At 33.2% G+C, this 21479-nt stretch overlaps 1 protein-coding gene across 1 annotated transcript in view; it reads left to right on the forward strand.

Moving 5' to 3' along the window:
• LOC103512392 (twitchin-like) overlaps positions 1–21479 on the forward strand; it is a 100214-nt gene that overhangs the window by 25470 nt on the left and 53265 nt on the right. Inside the window, 21 exon segments of the mRNA XM_026825876.1 lie at positions 61–165; positions 780–842; positions 1378–1413; positions 1752–1808; positions 2257–2307; positions 2718–2777; positions 3816–3848; positions 4466–4501; positions 4763–4786; positions 9790–9900; positions 10852–11037; positions 12773–12817; positions 13748–13786; positions 16262–16409; positions 16801–17037; positions 17587–17723; positions 18790–18915; positions 19201–19345; positions 19916–20055; positions 20403–20547; positions 20879–21145. Coding sequence (XP_026681677.1) covers positions 61–165; positions 780–842; positions 1378–1413; positions 1752–1808; positions 2257–2307; positions 2718–2777; positions 3816–3848; positions 4466–4501; positions 4763–4786; positions 9790–9900; positions 10852–11037; positions 12773–12817; positions 13748–13786; positions 16262–16409; positions 16801–17037; positions 17587–17723; positions 18790–18915; positions 19201–19345; positions 19916–20055; positions 20403–20547; positions 20879–21145 — 2191 coding nt within the window.

Consider the following 21479-nt stretch of genomic DNA (forward strand, 5'->3'; position numbering starts at 1 on the left):
AAAGGAAAAAACAACTCTGAAGAAAACTACAGAGACGAATCCAATATTTTCTTGTTTTAGTCCAAGGACGAAGAAGAAACAAAGGAAAAAACAACTCTGAAGAAAACTACAGAGGCAACTGAAGAGAAGAAGCCAGAGACAAAGACATCGTTGAAAAAACCGGAGGTAGGGAAATCCTCATTCTATTCCATCTGACGTGACGTGAAGTGACGTGAAGTGACGTTTACATGAGTTCCCGTAGGATCACTAAGTGTGCCTGGAGGCAAACGTCAGGAGAAGTGACAACCGGTTTAAATTGGCCGGAACTTCAAACCAGCCAAATTTTAGTAGTACCGAGGCTTCCATCAAGACAGCCAAATTTTATTTGCTATAAAGCTCGAAATTTCCGTGATTACCAAATTTTAATCAATAATTTTAATTTTACAAACGTTTTTGAGGATTATAAAGGTCTACGTAACGTGTAAAAAAAGAAATCTAAATCATTTTTAGTGAAAGTTTTATTCAGCCTCTATGAAAGTTCTCTTCTACTGCCTCAATGAAGCTGGTACCATCTACTGTCTACCATGTAGACTCAGAGTAAGATTGTACATAAGCATGACATTCCCCTTGTCCCTCTAATTTGCCCGATGCCCTCTAATTTCTCTCATCCCCTCTAATTTCCCTCTTGTACATAAATAATTATTGTATAGAACCTGTCATTGTTTATTGTCCATGTCCTCTACTGTCCATGTCTTTTGTCTCTAAATCTTTGTGTCTTTATGTCTTGTGTTCTTACCTAGGAGCCTAAGAAACCGGAAGCCAAGAAAACCGCCGAGACGAAGACAGCTGCCACCAAAGTTGAAGTAGGTATCATTTTATGCTGAAGTTAGGTACAAGTAGGGACCTAAAGCAGCGTTCACACTATGGTGTGGGGCGCGCTTGAAACCCGTCCACACTATAAACTTTTATGGGGCGATATCGTGTGGACTCTGCTTGATTTTAGTAAAAACGGGTAAACATGTTTGTATTAGGAGTATTTCACTTTCGGAAAACTGTCCACTATAAAAACTTGACCACTATTCCAATAAAAAGTGAATGGAGCAGCGGTCAATTTTCCAGTGGTGAGTTTCCTGAAAGGAGAGTAACCTGTTGAACGACCCTGACTCAGAAGCAGTGGTTCATATTATGTTCTCCTTTGGGAAATCCCAATCAAGGCGTGGCATTTTATCTTTATTTCAAATACCTAGTAGCCGACAAAATAATCAAACAATCCCTTTGAGACCTCTTCTTTTTTTTTTTTTTTTTTTTTCCAGAGTAGGTAAACAATTGTATATTTCTGTATAGCTTGTGACTGTCATTGTCTTGTCTGTTCTTTTGTTTGTCCCCTCGCCTGTGTAGGAAACTAAAGATACCAAGGCAGCAGCTAAACCTGAGGTATGTATCCCAAATTTTCCTTCAAACTATAATAATCAAAATATCACAGACAAAATAAAGTTGATATAAAGATTATAAAGTAATAAATATATTTCCAAGAAAAATGTAGTACTCAAACTCAAATCATAAAAAAGAAAATTCAAATAAAGAAGTAATTCATTAGTTTATTGAAAATTAATTGAAACCTACAACGTATGAAATAGAAAAAAAATGGTTTTTTCAAACATACAATATTTTTAGTTTCCATTGTACAGTATCCACCTTATGTTAAGTAAATTCTTCAGTATTTCTGTAGTTTTGTGCTGTCATGTCCGTTCCTTTTTGTTGCATGTCTATAGGAGCCTAAAGATGTCAAGAAAACGAAAACTGAAACCAAGACTACAACTAAAACTGAGGTATGCGTTTGTGTTCGTCAAAATCAAACCCTTTGTGAAAATCAATTGTTTTATAGGTAGTAGTTTACTTACTTACTTGGAGAAGAAAAAAAATCTATCATGAGGAAAGAAAAATCAAAACATGATAGGTTGAAAACCATTTACATAACAATGTAAATAACTTTGAAAAAAAAAAAAAAATGCACTAGAAATTCTGAGTCAGTTTAGACACTTTTGAATAGAAATTTGTATCTTGCAGTACTCGTAATGCAATGCAGTTCCGAGACAGAAATTCTCAGAAAAAAAAAAAAAATAATAATAAATAAATAAAATAAATAGAAATTTGGACTTTGGGTAAATGTACTGCTTTTCATAGTACCTACGTTGATTGAAAAAGAAAAAAAAAAATAGAGGGGTCGGATGGAAAATATTATAAATAAATAAAACGAGTCTTTCATCTCTTGTCTAGGAATCAAAAGAGACCAAGAAACCTGAGCCCAAACTTCCACCTAAACCTGAGGTACGTTGAGACAAGTTTTGTCGAAATAAGTATTTAGATTAGGGTGTTGAGTTACAAAAATTAGATTTATATCAACAAAAGAAAGAATTATTTTAGGCCAATAAATCTTTCATCTCCAAAAAATAATAATAAAAACAGCCTAATTGTACAAGATGTACGAGAAAAAATCCATTAGATAGTTCTAAAGTTGAAAAACCTTGTAAATCTTTGAAACAGGTTTTGTTGAAAATTTTACACAAAAGTTATACCCCTACATTTGGAGAAAGCTTTTAAAACATTGTTTTTACCTTTAATTGTTAACATGTCTACTAATCTTACAGTTGTAGGTAGTTCTAACAAACCCTCTGTCCAAATCAAGTACAGAAACTTGACCTAATGTTTCATGTTTTGTTCGCTATTTATTTCTGTAGGAACACGAACCAGAAAGACTCAGCATCAGGGCAGAACCTAAATTACCGCCCATACCAGAGGTAGGTTGTTGTAATATTTGAAAACGTCTTAACTTGACTAATAATTGGGCATATTCAGGAAGAATTTTGGGGAAAAAACGTTTGACTGACGAATAAAAGTGATACAAATTAAAAGAAAAAAAACATTCTTCTAAGGATCTATGTAATACTAATCCAATTTGTGTTTGTATACCTAATGTGTATAAACCCCCTCCCTATCCCAAGTATCATAATGTTTTTCCAGTGTGTGTACATAAAATCGGTGATTTATTATGCTGAATTTTTAATCCTGCAAATTTCAATGAACCAAATATCCCTTTTTATTTAATTACAGTCGAACTTGGATTTAAGAGAAAAATTTCTGGGCCCTTCATTTTTGAGCCAAAAACCTGGATATAAGAGATTAACTTTCGAATGATTAAAAACCTAAAAAAAAAAATGATCCTTTCTACTATAAAATTAATTCTTTGGAATTTGCAAGAGTAAAACCAGGCACCGAATAACACCTATTACCTTAAATTCTTTCAGTGGATAGACGGTACCAGAAATCAGTAATTTACGTACAAGTAGCTGTCTGTGGCAGTTGCTTGTTTACTTTCCTCATTTCACAGGAAGGAAAGAAATGTAAACCCATCTTTTAGGGCAGTTGCCCCTACACCTAAGCGTCAGAGTTGGCTTTTTGTCTTAAAACCTGCCTCGGTGGCGAACATTCAAGACGCTCGCCTGGTAATCAGGAGGGCGTGGGTTCGATCCCAGCCGAGGTATGGAATTTTATCCTCATTTATTTGAGAATTTGACCACATAATAATGGAGCTCTCGGGGTTAGGTGGTAGAGAACGCCTAAGGCGTTAACCTCGCCTAGTGGTTGCCTTCCACTCGAGAGTCTATTATTATTATTAAAACCAGACATTAGTCTATCCACTGTCTGTTACTGTGCCCCTGTCTGTCATGTCTTATGTCCTTCCACTTTGTGTCATATTGTCATAACATTGTGCCCCTGTCATGTCAAATGTCATAGTGTCCTCTTGTTCTTATGTTGCATGTGTCATATCTGTATAGGACAAAACAAAAACCAAATTTGGAACCAAAACGGTAAGTTGATCCTTTGTCACATCTCGAGTCTTGACTCACGAAAATACAGGTAAACTCTTTTAGGCATGTCATTCACTATCAGGTAGACCTGACAGGTCCGCCTGAACAGGTGAGCCTGTCAGGTCTACCTAATAGTGTATGGCAGCAATAATAAGTCTCTCAGGCGACCTGTCAGATCTACATAATAGTGAATGGTTGACCTCAATGTTCGCTCTTACAAACTATTTGCTTTCGTCTTCTGTTTTAAAGACAGGTGTTTCGCAGCCTTTTTTATTTCGTAGCATTGAAACATCATTGGACTTTACGGGTCTGTGTCGTAGCATACTTAGTCTGATGGGTGAGGAGAGACACAATACCCAACACGAAAGCACCAGAAAATAGCCCGTTGAAATATTTGCAATCGAAACGCAAGGGCGGATTGTGAGCAAGTTGCAAACCTACATATTTTTTTTTTTTTTTTTTTTTTTTTTTTTTTTTTTTTTTTTTTTTTTTTTTTTTACAAAAATTTTTTTTTTTTTTTTTTTTTTGCTTTTACAATAGGACACTTATATTGTTTTATAACATGACAATTATTTAGAAAGTATTTTAATTGAATGTTCATTTTTTTCTGTTTCTAGCCTGAGAGCAAACCTCCATCACGAACTCCATCATTGGTAAGTAGATAAAAATACTACCTATGTTTGTTTTTTATTAATATTATTATTATTTTTTTTATTTTTACCCTCCGTGGTCAAGTGGGTCTCATATTGAGGCTTATACTCCGGAAATCCCAGGTTCAATTCCTGGCAAAGTCTAAATTTTTCGGCACTGTACTTAAAATTCGGGACGCCTGTGAGTATGTGTGGACATACCTCTTAACAGAGAATAAAAAGACATTACTAATTGCAATTTTTTCATTTGTTTTATTTTTACAGAAATTACCTGACGATAAACCAGAGGTGAGTAATAAACATCCGCTTTTTTATGTTCCTTATATTTATTAATAGTTTAATAATTTATTAATTTACTTAATAGATTCATAATAGACACCATACATATCTCGAGTATCTTATGAAATAGTACTGTTAATTATGAAAATTATGAATTAGGATTGACTTACTTTTTAAAATTTCTTAAGTCTTGCTGAGATTAATAATAAATTCATTAAGAACAATCTGGACTTCAGAAAGATAACAATTCAGTTCTAAATATGAAAACATAAGTCGAGCCCTTTTTGCAATTTCAAGTTCTTTAAAGGTCTTTTTCCTGGGTCGCTAAATTAAACCAATAAATTTAGGAAAAACGTAGGTATTTGAATATGAAAGATTTTTTTCATTAATAAGTATTTTTTGAAGTGCGCTAGAAACTATTTTGGCATAAACTCTCGTACCATCTTCACTTCCGTGTAGACACACCTTGATTTTTTTTCTTTTTAATTACGAAATTAAAATTAGATCCTAGGTCAGTACAAATCGCATTACATTTAAAGCTAGAATCAAGCGTGCGGTCGTAAGAATGGGTATGTTGGTAAAAAATTCCATTTTCATTTACTTATTGACATAGAAACATTGACAAGGAAAAAATGATTTTCTGTACAAAAACATGAAATAAGAGACAATCATGTTAAATTTATTATTATTTTTGTCTACGCCCTTTAAAAAAATGTCAGAAATTGATTTGAATAGGTAAAATCGAGTCAACATAGTAAGCATAACAAAATGGTAGATGAATAAGGGCATTGACCTCAATAATAAATTAAGCATATCTGTTTGTTTACGTTTGATCGGTTGAAATAATGTCACAAAACAAAGCAATTTTTGTGCTGAATAGACCTTTCTATGGTTTAATATTATCTCATTTTACTTTCCTGATCCTATACTTACAAGAAGGATAGTAGTGTAATTTAAAATGTGTTTAATTGATTAATTTGTAGTTTCATGGACACTGTAGTTGGGGGCCTTTTACAGTCAGTTTTTGACAAGATCTAAATATAACTTGCAATCAAACTATTTGACATGCAATATTCCCTTCAAAAATGAGTGTGTTTTATTTCTGAAAAATTTCCCCTCGTCTAGTAATCAGAAATGTGCGGGTTCGATCCCAGCAGAGGCATACCATTCCATTTTCATTTCCTGAAAAATATGACCGCGTAATGATGAAGCTTTTAGAATCTGATGGTACTTGTTTTGGGTATAGTAATCTCGTTTAGTAGTTACTTGTCTTGCCTCCTATTAAACAGTTAAATTATTGTTTATTATTGTTTATTATTATTATTATTATTATTATTATTATTATTATTATTATTATTATTATTATTATTATTATTATTATTATTATTATTATTATCATAGTGGAATTTCCCAATACTGAAGAGCTACCCGGTAGTTAGTAGGTACTGAACAGCTGGTTTTTGTCTTGTGTAGAATGTATTCATCTCATTTCAAATGAGCGTACTTTATTCATGAGTTATTTCTTACATTACCTAGGTATTCATTTTCCTAAAAATATGAATGCCAATTATCAATTAAATATTATTTATTTCCCTACGTACGACATACAGGTAGCGGGTAAGCAGACATAATCTAAATCTAATATCATTATACCTATGAATAACAATCTAAATCTAATATCATTATACCTATGAATACATAGTATCTGATAATTATTCTCAGGTTCGGAAGGGACATCCAAATGTTGAACAAGATTTTCTTTGCTTCTGTTGTTCTGTTTTACATTTACAAATTATTTGGTTGAATTTAAATGTTTATGTAGATTATGCAAAGAAGAACACGAAATTTTCTCCTAACAGTATGATATGTGACAGGAGCTATCTAAGTAGTGAACAATATCTATTTCATGATTTGAATGGGCCCTGATAGTATAGGTACTTATTACGAGCATCAAGTACTTAATATGCTGGTTGTACCTACTGATAAATCAGAGTCATATGAAAATACGGAGGCCCGTTTGAATATAAAGTGTATTGTACAGCACTCAGAAGAAGTCTGTAGTGTGTCTAAATGAAATGATTTATTTATCGAAGCCTACCTTGAGCCGTTTTAGCGACCTATTTCAATCCTTCCCAGAAATTCAAATTTTCCAACGATTTCATTTTTTCTCTCTTCTTCAGAAAATTTAATGGCAATTTAGGGAGTTCTCATAATTACAATTTAATGGTTTGAAAATTCTCATGTATGTACCTATTCCATGCTTTCTCGAATTTATCAATGGGAAAATTATGTCAGAATGTTATGAGTAAATCGTAAATATTTTATTGGCAATAAAATTTCGCGTTAAAAAGTCACGCTTAAGTAAAAAATCAAACAGAAATAACTTTATTAGTGCTACTGTATGCTGCATTTGCTGCACGCTTATAAAGGAGGTTTTTCTTTTTTCTCATCTTCTTTTTCTTCTTCTTTTATTTGAAAGCATAGGTATACTGAGATGTCACTGGTGGAATTTGAAATCTTTTCCACATTGTTGACTCGTACTTGGTCACATGAGTTTATCTTGGAGGCTACCCTGTATGGAAATGTGTTTATACCGCAGTTATTAAAAACCAATAGGTCACAGCCATTGACTCAATATTCAATATTATACCCTTCAATAGATAGCAAACATTTACTCGCACACAGACCTAGTTTCAATTTGTTTGTTGTTTTAAAACGAATATTGTTTTTGGCTGAAGACAACTCGGTTTTCTATTTTCATTTTGAAATCCTTTTTTGTGACACAGAAATTTCACCTTCAAATATTTTTCTCAGTTGTCCATTCATCAATTTTACTGTTTTCATGTTGCTTGAACTCAAATTGTGGTGGGGTCCTCGAATTGCTTTACTTTGATTTGTATTTGTAAAACAAATATAGTTTCTTGAGTTGAATCAGAACAAGTTAACATCATGCTCGTTCATAGGTTCGAGTCCCAGATTGGGTGCCATTTATATTCTTAACTTCATTGATTAATCCCATGAGATTACTTCTGTCTATTCTCATTTACATCAATTGTCTGATTCAAGAGATTTGCATACCGAAGATTTTAAAATCAGACCCCGTTTAAAAAAATAATCGTTTTGTATTCATCATACGTTTTATAGTCAATTTTCACTTTATACATGTATCGAGATCATATAACTAGACCTACACAGATGCTTCGTGTAGTATGTCAAATTCCATATTCAATGTCTTCATTCAGTCTTGTTCATTATAGAAAAATTAATCCGGACATAATTATGAGTTCGGTATCTAATTGTTTTTAATAATTTTTTGGCTATATGAAAATTTTTCATAATAAAATATGTTTCTGGCATTCCTCCACTACTCAATATTTTTGCTAATTTACCTGTCATACATGATTTTTTTATTTTCTTCTTGTGTCAAGTTTCGAGTTTTTGAGTTTCAGTTCAGTGTTCTGGTTAAATGTTCTCAAAATTGTCTCGCGTTCTTATGGTGCTAACGTATTTCGATATTTTTGTAACTTAGTAACGAAATGAAGAAAAAATATTTTACGATCCGATTTTGAAATTCGATTTTTTTTTTTTTTTTTTTTTTTTTTTCCGATCAAACTAGATTTAGAATATGGTAAGTTTGAAGAGGGTTTATAATTTCCTTAATTAAAATAAATATTTTCAAAATATCTGATAATTTCATTCTGACATAACTAATTAGATAAACGAACAATTGAACCTCTTAATAATAAAATTATTAAAATAAATAAATTAGTATTTTTGTACTTTTATAAACTAATACTTTGTCAAAATAATGAGGTCCTGCTGAAAGATTAAACTAAAAAAGTAACATTTTGTGAATTACATTTAATTAGCATAAATTTACTCGAGATATGCACAAAACATATATTTATTTAAAAAAAAAAAAAAATAATATTTTCAAGAGCGATCTTTTTAGATTTTATATTGCTCCGTCTTGGTATAAATTATTCCCATTTTTGTGGGGTTTTATAATTTGTTTCCCCATCACGACCAGTCACAAATATGAAGCTATGTTTCGTGTCAATAAGGATAGCTTAGCATACCTCCCTCAATAGTAGTTTCTATCGTATTCAAATGTTCACGTGCTCAAGGTTCCGCACGGTCACTAACATGTTAATTTAAATTAACACTAGCACCAGAGATCAATCTTTAGAAGATATCAAATATCAGATTTTTAGGACAATGAATCATTTGAAGCACATTGTTTTCTATCACGTGTAACGTGTAGGCAGAGTGAGATGGTGATAAAATTACATAATCTACAATCTTATACAGACCTACAGATGAATTTTCTACAGCATCTTTATCAGTCAATGACCTTCATGGGGAGGCCATCAAAGAATTTTACCTTGAGATAGGCATTTTTTGGTTCGATTGAAACAGTGAAATTAATAGAGCCTTGGTGAACCCCACTGAAATCAGGTGGGACACTGGTGCATTGAACTCCAACACACAATGTGTCTTCAGAGGTAGGAAATCTTCTTGTCTTGTGTGTGCTGATGCAAAGCACGAAAACATTCTTTTTGAATTCGAGAGATATTTTTTTATTGGATAATGTGTCGAATGCCTTGCTGATGTCAATTTTAAATCCAGGCATGTTATCTGTTACACCAAGTGCCATTTCTGAATGTAATAATCTCCTCCCCACTTTTATTTACTCACGTGATACCTACATTGTTTCAATGCATGTATTGGACATAAACTTTTTATACATGAATATGTTTAGAAAACGTTTTTTTTTTTGACGTTTTTGGCACGACAACAATTGAAAATTGATACATTTATCAGCACTTACAATCATTTCCTCGATATTATGATGTCTTTCTTCGATTGTTTGATTTTTTTTTATATATTTTTACCTTTTGCCCTTTCATGCATGTAGTTTAGAAAATAAACATTGTTTTCCACCCTTACAACTTTAATTACGTCAATTTTTCTTTCCAAAAACATAATATGTATTTTTTATGTAAATTTAGACCCCGGGTAAAAGCTATAATCCTATGGCATATAGGACAAGTAGTTCGGAAGATGTGGAAGATGACTCCGAAGAAGAGAATACGTTTGATGAAAATTCTATTTCTAAGAAGGTAACAGTTGGTAATTTGTTGTATCCCGTCCTATTGCTGAAGCTGAACCAAAAGCTGATTCTTGTTTTAGATGTCCTGTTGTCTTCAGTAGATTTTGAAATTATTTTTTTATACATGCCTACTTATTGTGATGTCTCTTTGTTTAATTTTTAAAATGTTAAATTTATTTTAAATTTTATAAAAGGAAGCAAGTGCTTTTTTTTATAGTTATTTTTTTTCAATTAATTTTGTCTTTATAGCTTCAAAATAAAGGACGGTAATTGCTGAAGTATTTTGATTAATTATTTCTATATTTCCATTATCACAAGTCTTGATTACTTAATTTATAATACAGCATTTTCATATTTATTAGATTATATTTTAAGAATATTATGTTGATCTGTGATGTCCTTTTGAATTATTTTGTAGAAGGTGAATAATTTGCTTTTTGTGTCGTTTTTGACCCAAGTATTTCGAAGATTATGATAAAGAAATAACGGAAAAACGTTCTATGGGAAGACCCATTAATTTTCATATTATTCATGTTAATTACCATGATAGTGGTAAATTCATTTTCAAGATTTTCCGTTATTTAAGTCCAAAAAACTTTTCTTCAAGTCTTTAGAAAAATCATTTTCGTTTATTTTTCGAGCGTTGTGCCTATGTGAAAGTCGAAATATTATCTCAAAATGAGAGAAAGGGATTGAAAAGACACAGTAACGTAGACCTGCCATAATTTCACACACTTCTCTTTCGGGAATACTTTTCGATAGCCGCTCGCTTATCTTATTTTTAGAATCACAATTTTTTTACAGGAGAAACAATTTGTGTGAGCGCCGTACAACTGAGCAAGTATGCAATGTGTCATACAAGAAACATGGTGTTTTGAGTTAGTGGATGTGCCAAATTTACAACACGCCCATTCACTCTAGTTTTTTTGAAACTAATATTGTCTTCTTTCACATCCTTCAGGCAACCAAAGTTCCTGAAATCAAAGCACCCGATGCACCTAAAATCGAAGTCATCCGTGAGAAGACTCCAACAGACAGCAGGAAAGGTTCCCTGGTTCCAGGATCAGGATCTTCCAGCAGGAGAGGATCCCTTATTCCTCCTGATGATGGAAAAGGACGAAGACCTAGTCTTATTATTAGTGATGAGGTTAGTATTGCCTTTATTTTATTTGTTTCCATAAAAGTCCCTAGACCTTCCCTTTTCCAACAGGATTCTAATCAATAGAGATTTTTTCGTATGAGTTCCAAATAATGAACCTTTTATGTATTCCTACAATTTAAAACAAAATATAGGTACCCAAGTATCAAAAAATTTCATAGCAACATAATTTCATGAAATCATATGAATTCTTGCTGCTTGCTAGCGATAGATTAGTATTCGAAGGTAAGTTAGGGTACGAATTCAACTACGTAGGTTATCTACTTCTTTTAGATGTTTCTTATAATCACCCCATTTATCCTCTTATAAAGTCATACCTATCTTTAGATACGGAACATTCTCGAATTATAGCTACCTATTTAGTCATGCTGAATTTTCCTACGATTTGAAGGTTGGTGGTAGGTTCGTATAAGCTCAATTCATAAGGCCGTCCGCCCCTACACCTAAGTCTCAAAGTGGACTTTTTGTGTATGAAGATTGGTGGTACACGGTGCTTAATATTTGAGAATGTTTCTACCCTTCATAAACATTAATTTTCTAGTTTTTCCTTTTTTTAGTTTTCCTATAGATCTTTCACTTTTACCTAGAAGTTCGTATATTCAGTTCAATGCGAGTATATTTCTACATTTTCTATCAGTGTACATTTTGTACATTGAGTTTTAGTTAGAATCTTGATTAGACCTTAGTAAATACCTGGCTATAGCATTGGGACCTTGGTAAATAGCTATAGCGTTTGTATATTGATTGCTAATGTAAATTTTGAATTGGCCGCCAAACTTTAATGTATGTTTACAAAGAAGTGAAATGCCTTCCAGATGAACCAGAAATCTCCAGCAACTTTTCCCAAACTTCTGGGAAACGTTTATGGTGATTTTTTTATGATTCTCTAAAAAGACGTACAATACAATGTTTGTTGATAAAGGTTTTGCGTGCCACGTAGAAATAGTTGAATTCTGTATAGAAGAAACCCCCCCTACCCTACCCCTTGATTAACATGTCCACTTGCATTAAAATTGACTTTTGTGTATCATACGAACAATCATGTACAATTGAACATACTATTAGTCAATTAGTAGGTATTTAGTATGATTTTATTCATTGAAATTTTTTATTGGTTAACTAATTAATCATTTTTAGAGACATATTTATCATCTTTTTTCAAATTAATGGCTTCTTTGAGCATCAATTTTGGGATATGGGTTTAAATTTCAACCTTTGCCATGGTCTATTTCGTTTTCAGCCGTACAGTGTACCGTTCTTGGATATTAACTATAGAGAAAAGATGATAATATGTCAGGACAATACAGTTGGTCCTATATAATTCACTTGAGAAAATGTGTATATGGGTACACAGAGGTTTTGTGTCCTATTGCAGAATGTGATTGTTTGGACACATTGTAAATTAGCCTTTCTTGTATATTTGTAAGACAATTCTCAGCCAATTATTTCCATTTAAAGTCAAAATATTGCCTACCTATTTGTTCGGTAGCACTTCCAACAAAATGAAGTAAAATAAAGATGATCTTTGTGAAACTGCTGAGAATTGTCGATCAATGTTTTTCTCTTACAGGTTCTCGAAACAATAATAAAAATAATGTCGGTGCAAGTACAATACTTTTTATTTTTTGTACGGCCAAATATTATAACTTATAGTACTATGCATATTATTGAGATCTAAATTTGACACGAAATTATTGTTTGTTCTCATGACAATTTTATTTAGGAACATAGAAAGTTACGCCCCGGTGAGGTAGTTGAAGAGAAAAGGGTAAGAATCTTTATTTGGCCAGAAATAAATGCTCAAGCGAAATTCTAATTTAAAGAAAACAAAACTCAAAGAAATAACGACTTTTTGTTTTCGTCCCGTGTCCACGTGATGTCAGATTTTTCTTAATTCCTCTTCTCTATGTATATGTCCCTTGTCTAAACTTTGTTCTTCTCACAATTTTCTTCTAACCTTTTCCCATCTCGGCGTTCTTGGACACAAATAATGTATAAAAACACACGAGCAAATTGCCTTCATGTACATATCAATTGAACTTACTACACAGTTAAAACTATTAATAGGCCTAATACGAGCTAAATATATTATGAGCTTTTTTAGCTGAATTAACAAGCTTCAATTAACGAGCCTCACTTTCTATTACCCTTATGTATAAGGAACATACACAATATAATGAGACAGTATTGTTTATTATTGATAGCTTGGTTCACCACATCAACCACTCAAACACTTGGATCAACACACCACACCACAACAACAATCACATCAATAGAGAAGGATAGGCAATAAAAGAAACTATAGATGAATTTTTTAATAAAAATGTGTAGAAGGCAAGAAGGTATTAACAGAAAACTGGTAGAAAATTGACACTTTTAATTAATTAATATAAAGACGAAAAGAAGAAATCGCTGGAATTTTGCAGACTAGGTATGTTTTCGAAATTTTACAAATTCACCGGCAAATAATAATGATTAACAATAATTTTTGAACAAATGAAACATTTAACACGTTAAGTAGTTTGAATAAATTTTAAAATTGTTTAGAATTAAAATTCAAAATAAATTGTATTTATATTTGTAACATAAATTTACACTAACCCGTTATATGAAAGGAGATTGGAATAGGTTAAAACTTTAACGCTGAGATTGGATAAGTTTAATTCCTGCTTCTTTTTGATCAATTATTTTTCTGCAGGTTGGAAAATTGCGGCCTGGTGAGGTATTTGATCCAAAGGTGAGATTTTGTGTTGAGAATCCGTGTAGCAACACAAAATTGACCTTTTTCTTGTGTTCACACTCATTCATTTCATTTTCTTATGCCTACTGTTCTCGTCTATGCTTCATTATTATTTTATTGATTTTGATTATCTCTTGGGAATTTTAAAAGATTACTTATATCAGGAGAGTGTGATCAAGTTTTCTCTTACCTTCCTAATATGTTACTTAATCTGAATTAAGTAATCTTTTAAAACAATCGGTGAACAACAGAAGTTCCGTCATACGTTTGATTAGAAAATATGGAGTTGTAACTTGATTATCAACCTTGAATTAACTCCAGTCAAGGTGGCTAAACTCTTCAACGTAAGATCTTTCTTCCATATTTCTATAAAAAGAACAAAGTTCTAGAAACTAAAGAGTTTATTTTAGTCACCTATTACATTATTTTCTATTACCTAACCTGTATGATACAAATTTTCATTTTTATTTTATTTGAGATTGGATAAAATTCTTTGTGGGTAGTAAGTTTCGTTCCGTCTGTATGAGCGTGTGTAGTAACCAAAACCAATGAATGAAACTGGCGCAGCCAATGAATCTATTGGATGAGAGCTGGATATTTTCTACAAGTAAAATTCTATAAGGGTAACAGAAAGACGTGTGATGTTGACACCAGATTTACATTCATTACATACCGCTTTACTTATGCTCTCTTTCTTTCTCTATTTGTCCGCGTAATTTGTCGATTTTTTTTTTTATCTATTCATATCTAATATTTTACGATTTTACTTATCTAATATTATTTACATTGTTTGATTTACATTTTTTTGCACCCTAGAAAGTTGTAGGTAAAAGAGGGCGTTTTGGAGTATTTTGGCAAGGTGGTCAAGTTATATCACCTCAGAAGGCTTTACTGGTAATTAAGAACACAGAATTGTTCATGCAAATTTTTTACTTTCTTTGGGAACGAGAATGAAGTTTACTTTCTTTGGGAATGAAAAGCAATGAAATTTGTCTCGTCGTTAATAAAATTTGAACTCCCGTGGTTTACAAATGCAACCCTCGGTGTAATGCTCCATAAAATAAATATGCTAGCTACCCTTTCTTGTGTCCACCTGCCCAAATATACGTGTCTAAATTGGTTTCTTTGCTAGTCAGTTGTCTTGGGAATGTATTATCTTACTATCTAGCATGAGAACATGAATACATATTGTATCAATCATTTACACTCTATTGAGAATTCCCCTCTCAAATTTATTTTCCATTTAAGATGCATGTGTAAATTTCACGAAGCATCAGTCTTTCAATTTGACGAGACCATAAAATAAATATATCAATTAGGTTTGAAAACGAATGATTTTTTTTTTTTTTTTTTTTTCAAAATTTCCATTGAAGTTTATTATTGCCAATAAATTGTAAAACAAACATGCATAACTTTGGAAATATCTTTACAAGGTTAATTCAATTTCGTACGATATTTCTAATAAATTTGTTAATTTTGATCTACATTTTGTTTTTTAGGTTGCTACAAAACATGTCTGAATACAATTGTTTGATCTCTTCACTTGACAATGCCATAAATTACCATACTATCTGTGATTTGTGTTTGTGATATGTCTTCTGTGTATGACTATGTGTTTTACCAACAACTAATGTTTGAGTATTGCTAACACAATAACAACAGCTTTGTTAGAAGAAATGTAAGTATGCTTTGTTTTATTCCTTACAGAACCTTGTCCCTTGCATATTCGTTTACTAGTTTTAGTTTTTAGTTATTGAGTAGGTAGTTGATATGTGGATTTTATAGTTCCTCACTTACTTGGAACTTAAACACAGAGACCTCAAAAATTCGGGTCATATGGGGATTTTTCAAAATTAAAATTACATTGGTTACCTACAATTTTCCGTAAGCACATTTAGACGTTAGAATCCCTTTTGAGTCTAACCAAACATTCATTTGGTACCTTAAATTAGAAGAAGAACAGGAAGAAGAACGTGAGGATACATGTTTGTGATAGTTGAATCCTACAAATTGCAGCTGGGATCACAATTGTACGTATTAGTGATAATACTTACCAAATAAATTAGAAGAACATTATTTATAATTTTATATGTATCCTAGGAGAGTAGCTTTAGTCCATGTACAGACCACACCATTCAATGTAATTGTAAAATAAATGTACAATGTACATACAATTCTAGACGCTCTGTAACAAAAATGAAAATAGGTACCTGCCTACCCCACATAGTACCATAGTTACTATGATTAGTGTTTAGAGTAGTTCTAGATATTCTTTCTGTACAAAACAAACCTTTACAGTCTACACCTATACACCAGACTATAAATCAGTAGGCATTGTACAATGTAGCTGCATGATATTAGCTCTTTTAACCCCACACAACAGACCCAATTAGATGGTAGATTTAGATCAACCCTTGTCAAGTCTCGCAGAATCGAGGTCACTTTGTTAATATGAATTATTGGTTTTTATAGCGGCGAAGACCTAGCACTGACATGCGCAGACCAAGTGTACAAGAACTGGAAGAGAAGATCGAGAAACCTTCCACACCACTCAAAGCAGTTGGTCCTCCAGGACCTCCAGCCATTGTGGATGTACAGGAGAGTTATTCGGCCGTTGAAGGTGGGTAGATTCAGTATATCAGTGACGTTACAATCCCTTTTATACCTGTCTGGCTGGGGGACATTAAACAGGGAGTAGACCAGCTTAGTCTAGCTGAGGGACTTTAAACAGGGAGGATAATTAAATAGCAAAGGTTGAGTGCGGAGGGCATCCACTTGGATCTCCTATGGTTTAGTACAGGCGCTATCATGCCAAAAGAGGGGAAACGAGCTTCAGAATAAGTTAGATTCCGGGAAACGTCAAGAGCTCGAAGCGCCAACCGGCCTATATTAACACGAAATAGAGTTTCATGGTTTTTCAGCATTTTCACCTCAACTTTTCTCCCACTTCCCTTGAAATTTAAGCAAATTTTAATTCATACGATATAACAGAAATAAATTTGTGTTTCCAGATCAAACTGGCTACATCACAGTACAAGTTGAGGGTAACCCAGAACCTACGTTCAAATTCTACAAGGGCATGACGGAAATCATGGAGGGAGGACGATTCAAATTCTTGACGGATGGTGATACCAACTCTATCACCTTGTGTATGCGCAAGATCAAACCTAACGATGAAGGAAAATACAAGATTGTCATCAGCAACATTCACGGAGAAGACTCGGCCGAGATGCAACTTTATGTGTCAGGTTTGTATTCCTAAAGGATAATTATATGGATAGAGGATTTTACAATATTACAGCAAGTACAAATAGGTTGAGTAATTTATTTAGACTGCCAGTGACAGGATGAAAAGAGACAATGCAGATTTTCGGTCAAAGCTTCGATGAAAATTGGCCTTCAATCAATGGCTGGAATACTCGTAGATATGGATAATCTATTTCTCAGACTCAAGACCATAATTTGATGGGACCAACAATCGGTTAGCTAGTGAGCAAAATCAGTTAAATTAGACCTAGTGAATCTAGTCCCAGTTCGGGTGCCATCTGGAGGATCACTTTAGCTTTCAGGGACATTCTTGAAATTCCCGTTCTTTATTCAAAACACCTTTTTTCTTGTTCAAAAACACCTTTTAGAAACTAACAATGAAATTTGACATAATCAAGAAGTAGAGGAAGAAGAAGAAAATGAACAAATCATGATATATAAGAAACTAAAATGTTCCTGAAAAGTATATATGAAGAAACTAAATATACCTTATTATTATTATTCAAATCTGAACTTTTTTCCCTCTAAAGATGCCAGTGGAATGGATTTCCGTGCTATGTTGAAGAAGAGAAAATACGCCAAGTGGGGCAAAGACGAGAAGGATCCTGAATGGGGTGAACTGAAAGAGACTGAAAAACCTGTACCTGCTCTAAAGAAAGTCGAAAAGGTAAGAAGACCTGAAGTCGGGATTAATAATGAAGACATATTAATCATTTCAGGAACAATAGTTGGTACATAGTAATTGTGTTTTTTGTATGAAACTGAAGGTTAAACAATAAGCATTAGAAGTTGTACGACGACAACTTTGAAGGAAGATGCTCGGAGTATTTTCAAAACATTCAATTTAGGCCTGCCCCTATTGTAGAACACTTCCTTATCTGGATAAAAAGTACCATCAAAATAATATTCGTTTCTTTTTTTAGCCAATCGAAAAAATATTTATTCGCAGAAATTCTCTCAGAGAAGTAATACCAGATTGGCCAGTACTGCATCGGCCCAAGGTATTCTATTTACGATCGTAATTCTTGTATTTCTACCACTATGTAGAATTGGATACACCTTTATCTTCTTTTGGATAGCAGCATGAGAACTCTATGTATACTCGTACGTAATTCTTCTTGATTGGGACTGGGTTTGTATTCAAATCATTTCACACGATTTCTTCTTGTAAAGTTTATAAACTTCTTGTAAATATATTTTAGTTTCTCTACGTATGTACTTCTATGTATGTTATTTCTATAGGTTTAGTTCTCTTTCTAAATATCTCGTAACTACTTTCACTTAAAAGAACTTAGTAGAACTCTTCTTGATGTAGATCTATTACCAAGATAAGTTTTCCACTTTCAGATTCATAAGCATCTATTTTCCAGTATGTTCGTTTCTTCTTTGATTGAACTCCATAGATAGTGTATTTCTATTTCAGGTTATTGTAGATCGTGAAGAATTGCAAATGTTTATTGAAATGCATGTCATCTATTAGCGTGATGTTTATTTTCTTTTCGTCTTTATCTCATCTCTCTTTAAGTTGTGTGTTCAAGGAGTCTTGGAAACCCATCGGATGCCTTTGGTTTCAGCTGAGGATAAGGGTTCCACCTATGGGACATACAATTTTGTTGTTAACAATATGGGAATTCATGAACTGAAGAATTCCAACTTTTGGTATTACGAATGATCCATTCTTGGACAGTTTGTATCGAGTCTCAGACTAATATCCTCATTCTCTTCTCTTTCAGAAACAAGATTCCTTCTTGAAGCCTTTGGTGGATCAGTATGCCAAAGAGGGTAAAGACAAGAAGGTAGTCTTTGAAGCTGTGTTCAGCAAACCCAATGCCAAGCCCAAATGGTTCCTCAGAAAAGACGTAAGTATTGAGAAAAGTCGTTTATAGTGAGGTTAAAAATATGAAACATTATTTATTTTTATTTTTTAGAAGGCTCATGAGCATTTTATAAAATCGTGCAACCATCTTCATATTAGAAGGTGTTCTTACACGAGCTCTCTGTGCAATCGTTATTTTGAAATACTATCATTGGTTTTATTAATATTACTAGTTATACTGAACACTTACTGACATATTTGTAAAGGACGGGTTAAGCTTCTACGAATCCACTGACATATTGATGAATTTCACTATATCTTCCCACAGGAACTTTTCCCTGGATCCAAAAACAAGATGAAGAATGAAAACGATGTGTACCAGTTGATCATCAGCAATCCGAAAGTGGAAGATGCAGGCAAATACACCATTGACATTGGTGGCATAACGAGTACTGCCTTCCTCAATGTTGATGGTAAGAGCCTCTTCTTTCTTCTCTAAGTGCTTATCCGATTTCGGATGTTTGCGATCAACATGGCTATCTTTACTTTGTTGTAAGAACTTACTCCCATGATATTTTCTGGATGGGTATTTTCAAAGGACGAACCACTGTAACTTATCCTCCTTGAAAAACAAGTAAAATATATAATCAATATGATATTAATGGTATTTTTTATAGATTGATTGTTATTCAAGATAGAATATACGTAGTTCTATTGGTCTTATCTACGAACTCGCAGCTCAAAACACTTTCCAAGTGAAAATCATATCTAGGTAACATTTTCATTTAGCTTTTTAGTATCGTTCAAGACACAACAACAGAAGTTACGAGTACAAGGCGTTCGGTACAAAAATTATGATCAAAGTGTCCATGTTGATCGTGACACCAAGAGGTGAAATAAATCTTAGAATGTTTTTAGTGACAGGATAGATTCGTGCATCTTAGCACACCTATGGGACCTTTGGTCCCTACACCTAAGCCTTTAGGTGGTGTTTTTGTGTGTGGTGACAGGATGCAACAGCAAATATCATTCTTTTTGTTTAGATCCTGATCCATCTTACTCATTCATCCGACCTCTGCCCAAGAAGATGGACGGTTTCACAGATCACGAGACTGTTATTGAGTGTACCGTAAATAGCAGCATGGCCATTGTAGGCTGGTACAAGTCCGGAGTTAAATTACAGGTAAGAATTATTACAGGAATTTTTGATTTATTATTATATTATTTTCATTTATTAAATTGTATCTTTCGTACAAAAACAAAGTCATATTTGTGAAGGGTAGAATCTGGCATTACACCTGTTTGAGATGGTAGGTTTCCTTAGTATTAATTCCCAGTCCCTTAAACGTCATAAGTTTTATCAAACTTCAGACGAAATTTAGGTCTTGGATCCATAAAGTTATTGGATGTCCGAGTCCAGCAGATACGGCTTATCATCAAGGAAGAAAAACATTTATCAATGACCAATTTCGCCCTTCCTTTTCACGGAGTTCTATTCCGATTGACAGTATTTATTCGCATCTTTTTCAGGACGGTGACAAATACTCGATTTCCAAAGACATGCAAGGCGTGTGTTCGTTGACAATCAAGGAGTGCATTTTGAAAGACACAGACACTTACACTTGTAAGATTGAAAAGCAAGACGACAAGACTGAATGTAAAGTTAAAATTACTGGTAAGTACACTCCACACTTAGTTGCTACACTCACCTGAATCTGCTCATGTTGAAATGTTGCAAATTGTATGAATGCCGTCAAACTATTTGAGTATGCAACATGCAATATTGGAAAAATTAGTGGAGATGTAATTACCTACAATAGAGAAATTTTATAAGTGGAGATGTTTAAATTACTTCTCTCCAGTAGAGCCAGTTCTTCCGTCAATATTACTTTTTCAAGGTGGTAATTAACAGCATACATTAATTTCATTTTTCTTGAATGAAGCGGGATTCCAAATACACTCTCCAGAATCGGGCAGTTTGTAAATAGTATTATTTCTCTCTGCAGAATACCCATACAAGTTCACCAAGGTGTTGAAACATCAACAACTGACGGAAAAAGACACGTTGACACTTCTCTGTGAATTGGATGACGAGAGAGGAGAAGTTGTGTGGCATAAGAATGGCGAAGAGCTCAAAGGAGACAAGAGAGTCCAAATCACCAAAGATGGACGAAAGCGGAAATTGGTCATCAAGGATTCTAAGGTCACAGATGCTGGCATGTACACTTGTACCAGTAACGCTGACAAGACGGAAGCTGAGATCGTCATCCAATGTAAGCTCGATTAAATTAACCATTCCTTCGTTATTAATTTAAGTTTTCAATGGCCTTTTGCATTGATTCTCTTCAATAGTTTGATCAAATTTGTTCAATAAATAAGAGTAAGAGATCATTCTAAAAAGGAAACTATGAACTAATTGAGTCAACGATGCGATGTTGGAAAACAACTAATTGTCAAAACCTCTATTGAAAAATAGAGAGAATTTTGTAACAAAGGTTAATTTTTCCACCCAATACTTTTAACCTTATCATACGAGATATGAGGATTGTGCTATCAAGATGGATGACAACAAAAACACCAAAAATAATCGGAAAATTTTCCAGTTTA

This window comes from Diaphorina citri, unplaced genomic scaffold (assembly GCF_000475195.1).
Source record: "Diaphorina citri unplaced genomic scaffold, Diaci psyllid genome assembly version 1.1 scaffold833, whole genome shotgun sequence".
NCBI lineage: Eukaryota > Metazoa > Arthropoda > Insecta > Hemiptera > Psyllidae > Diaphorina > Diaphorina citri.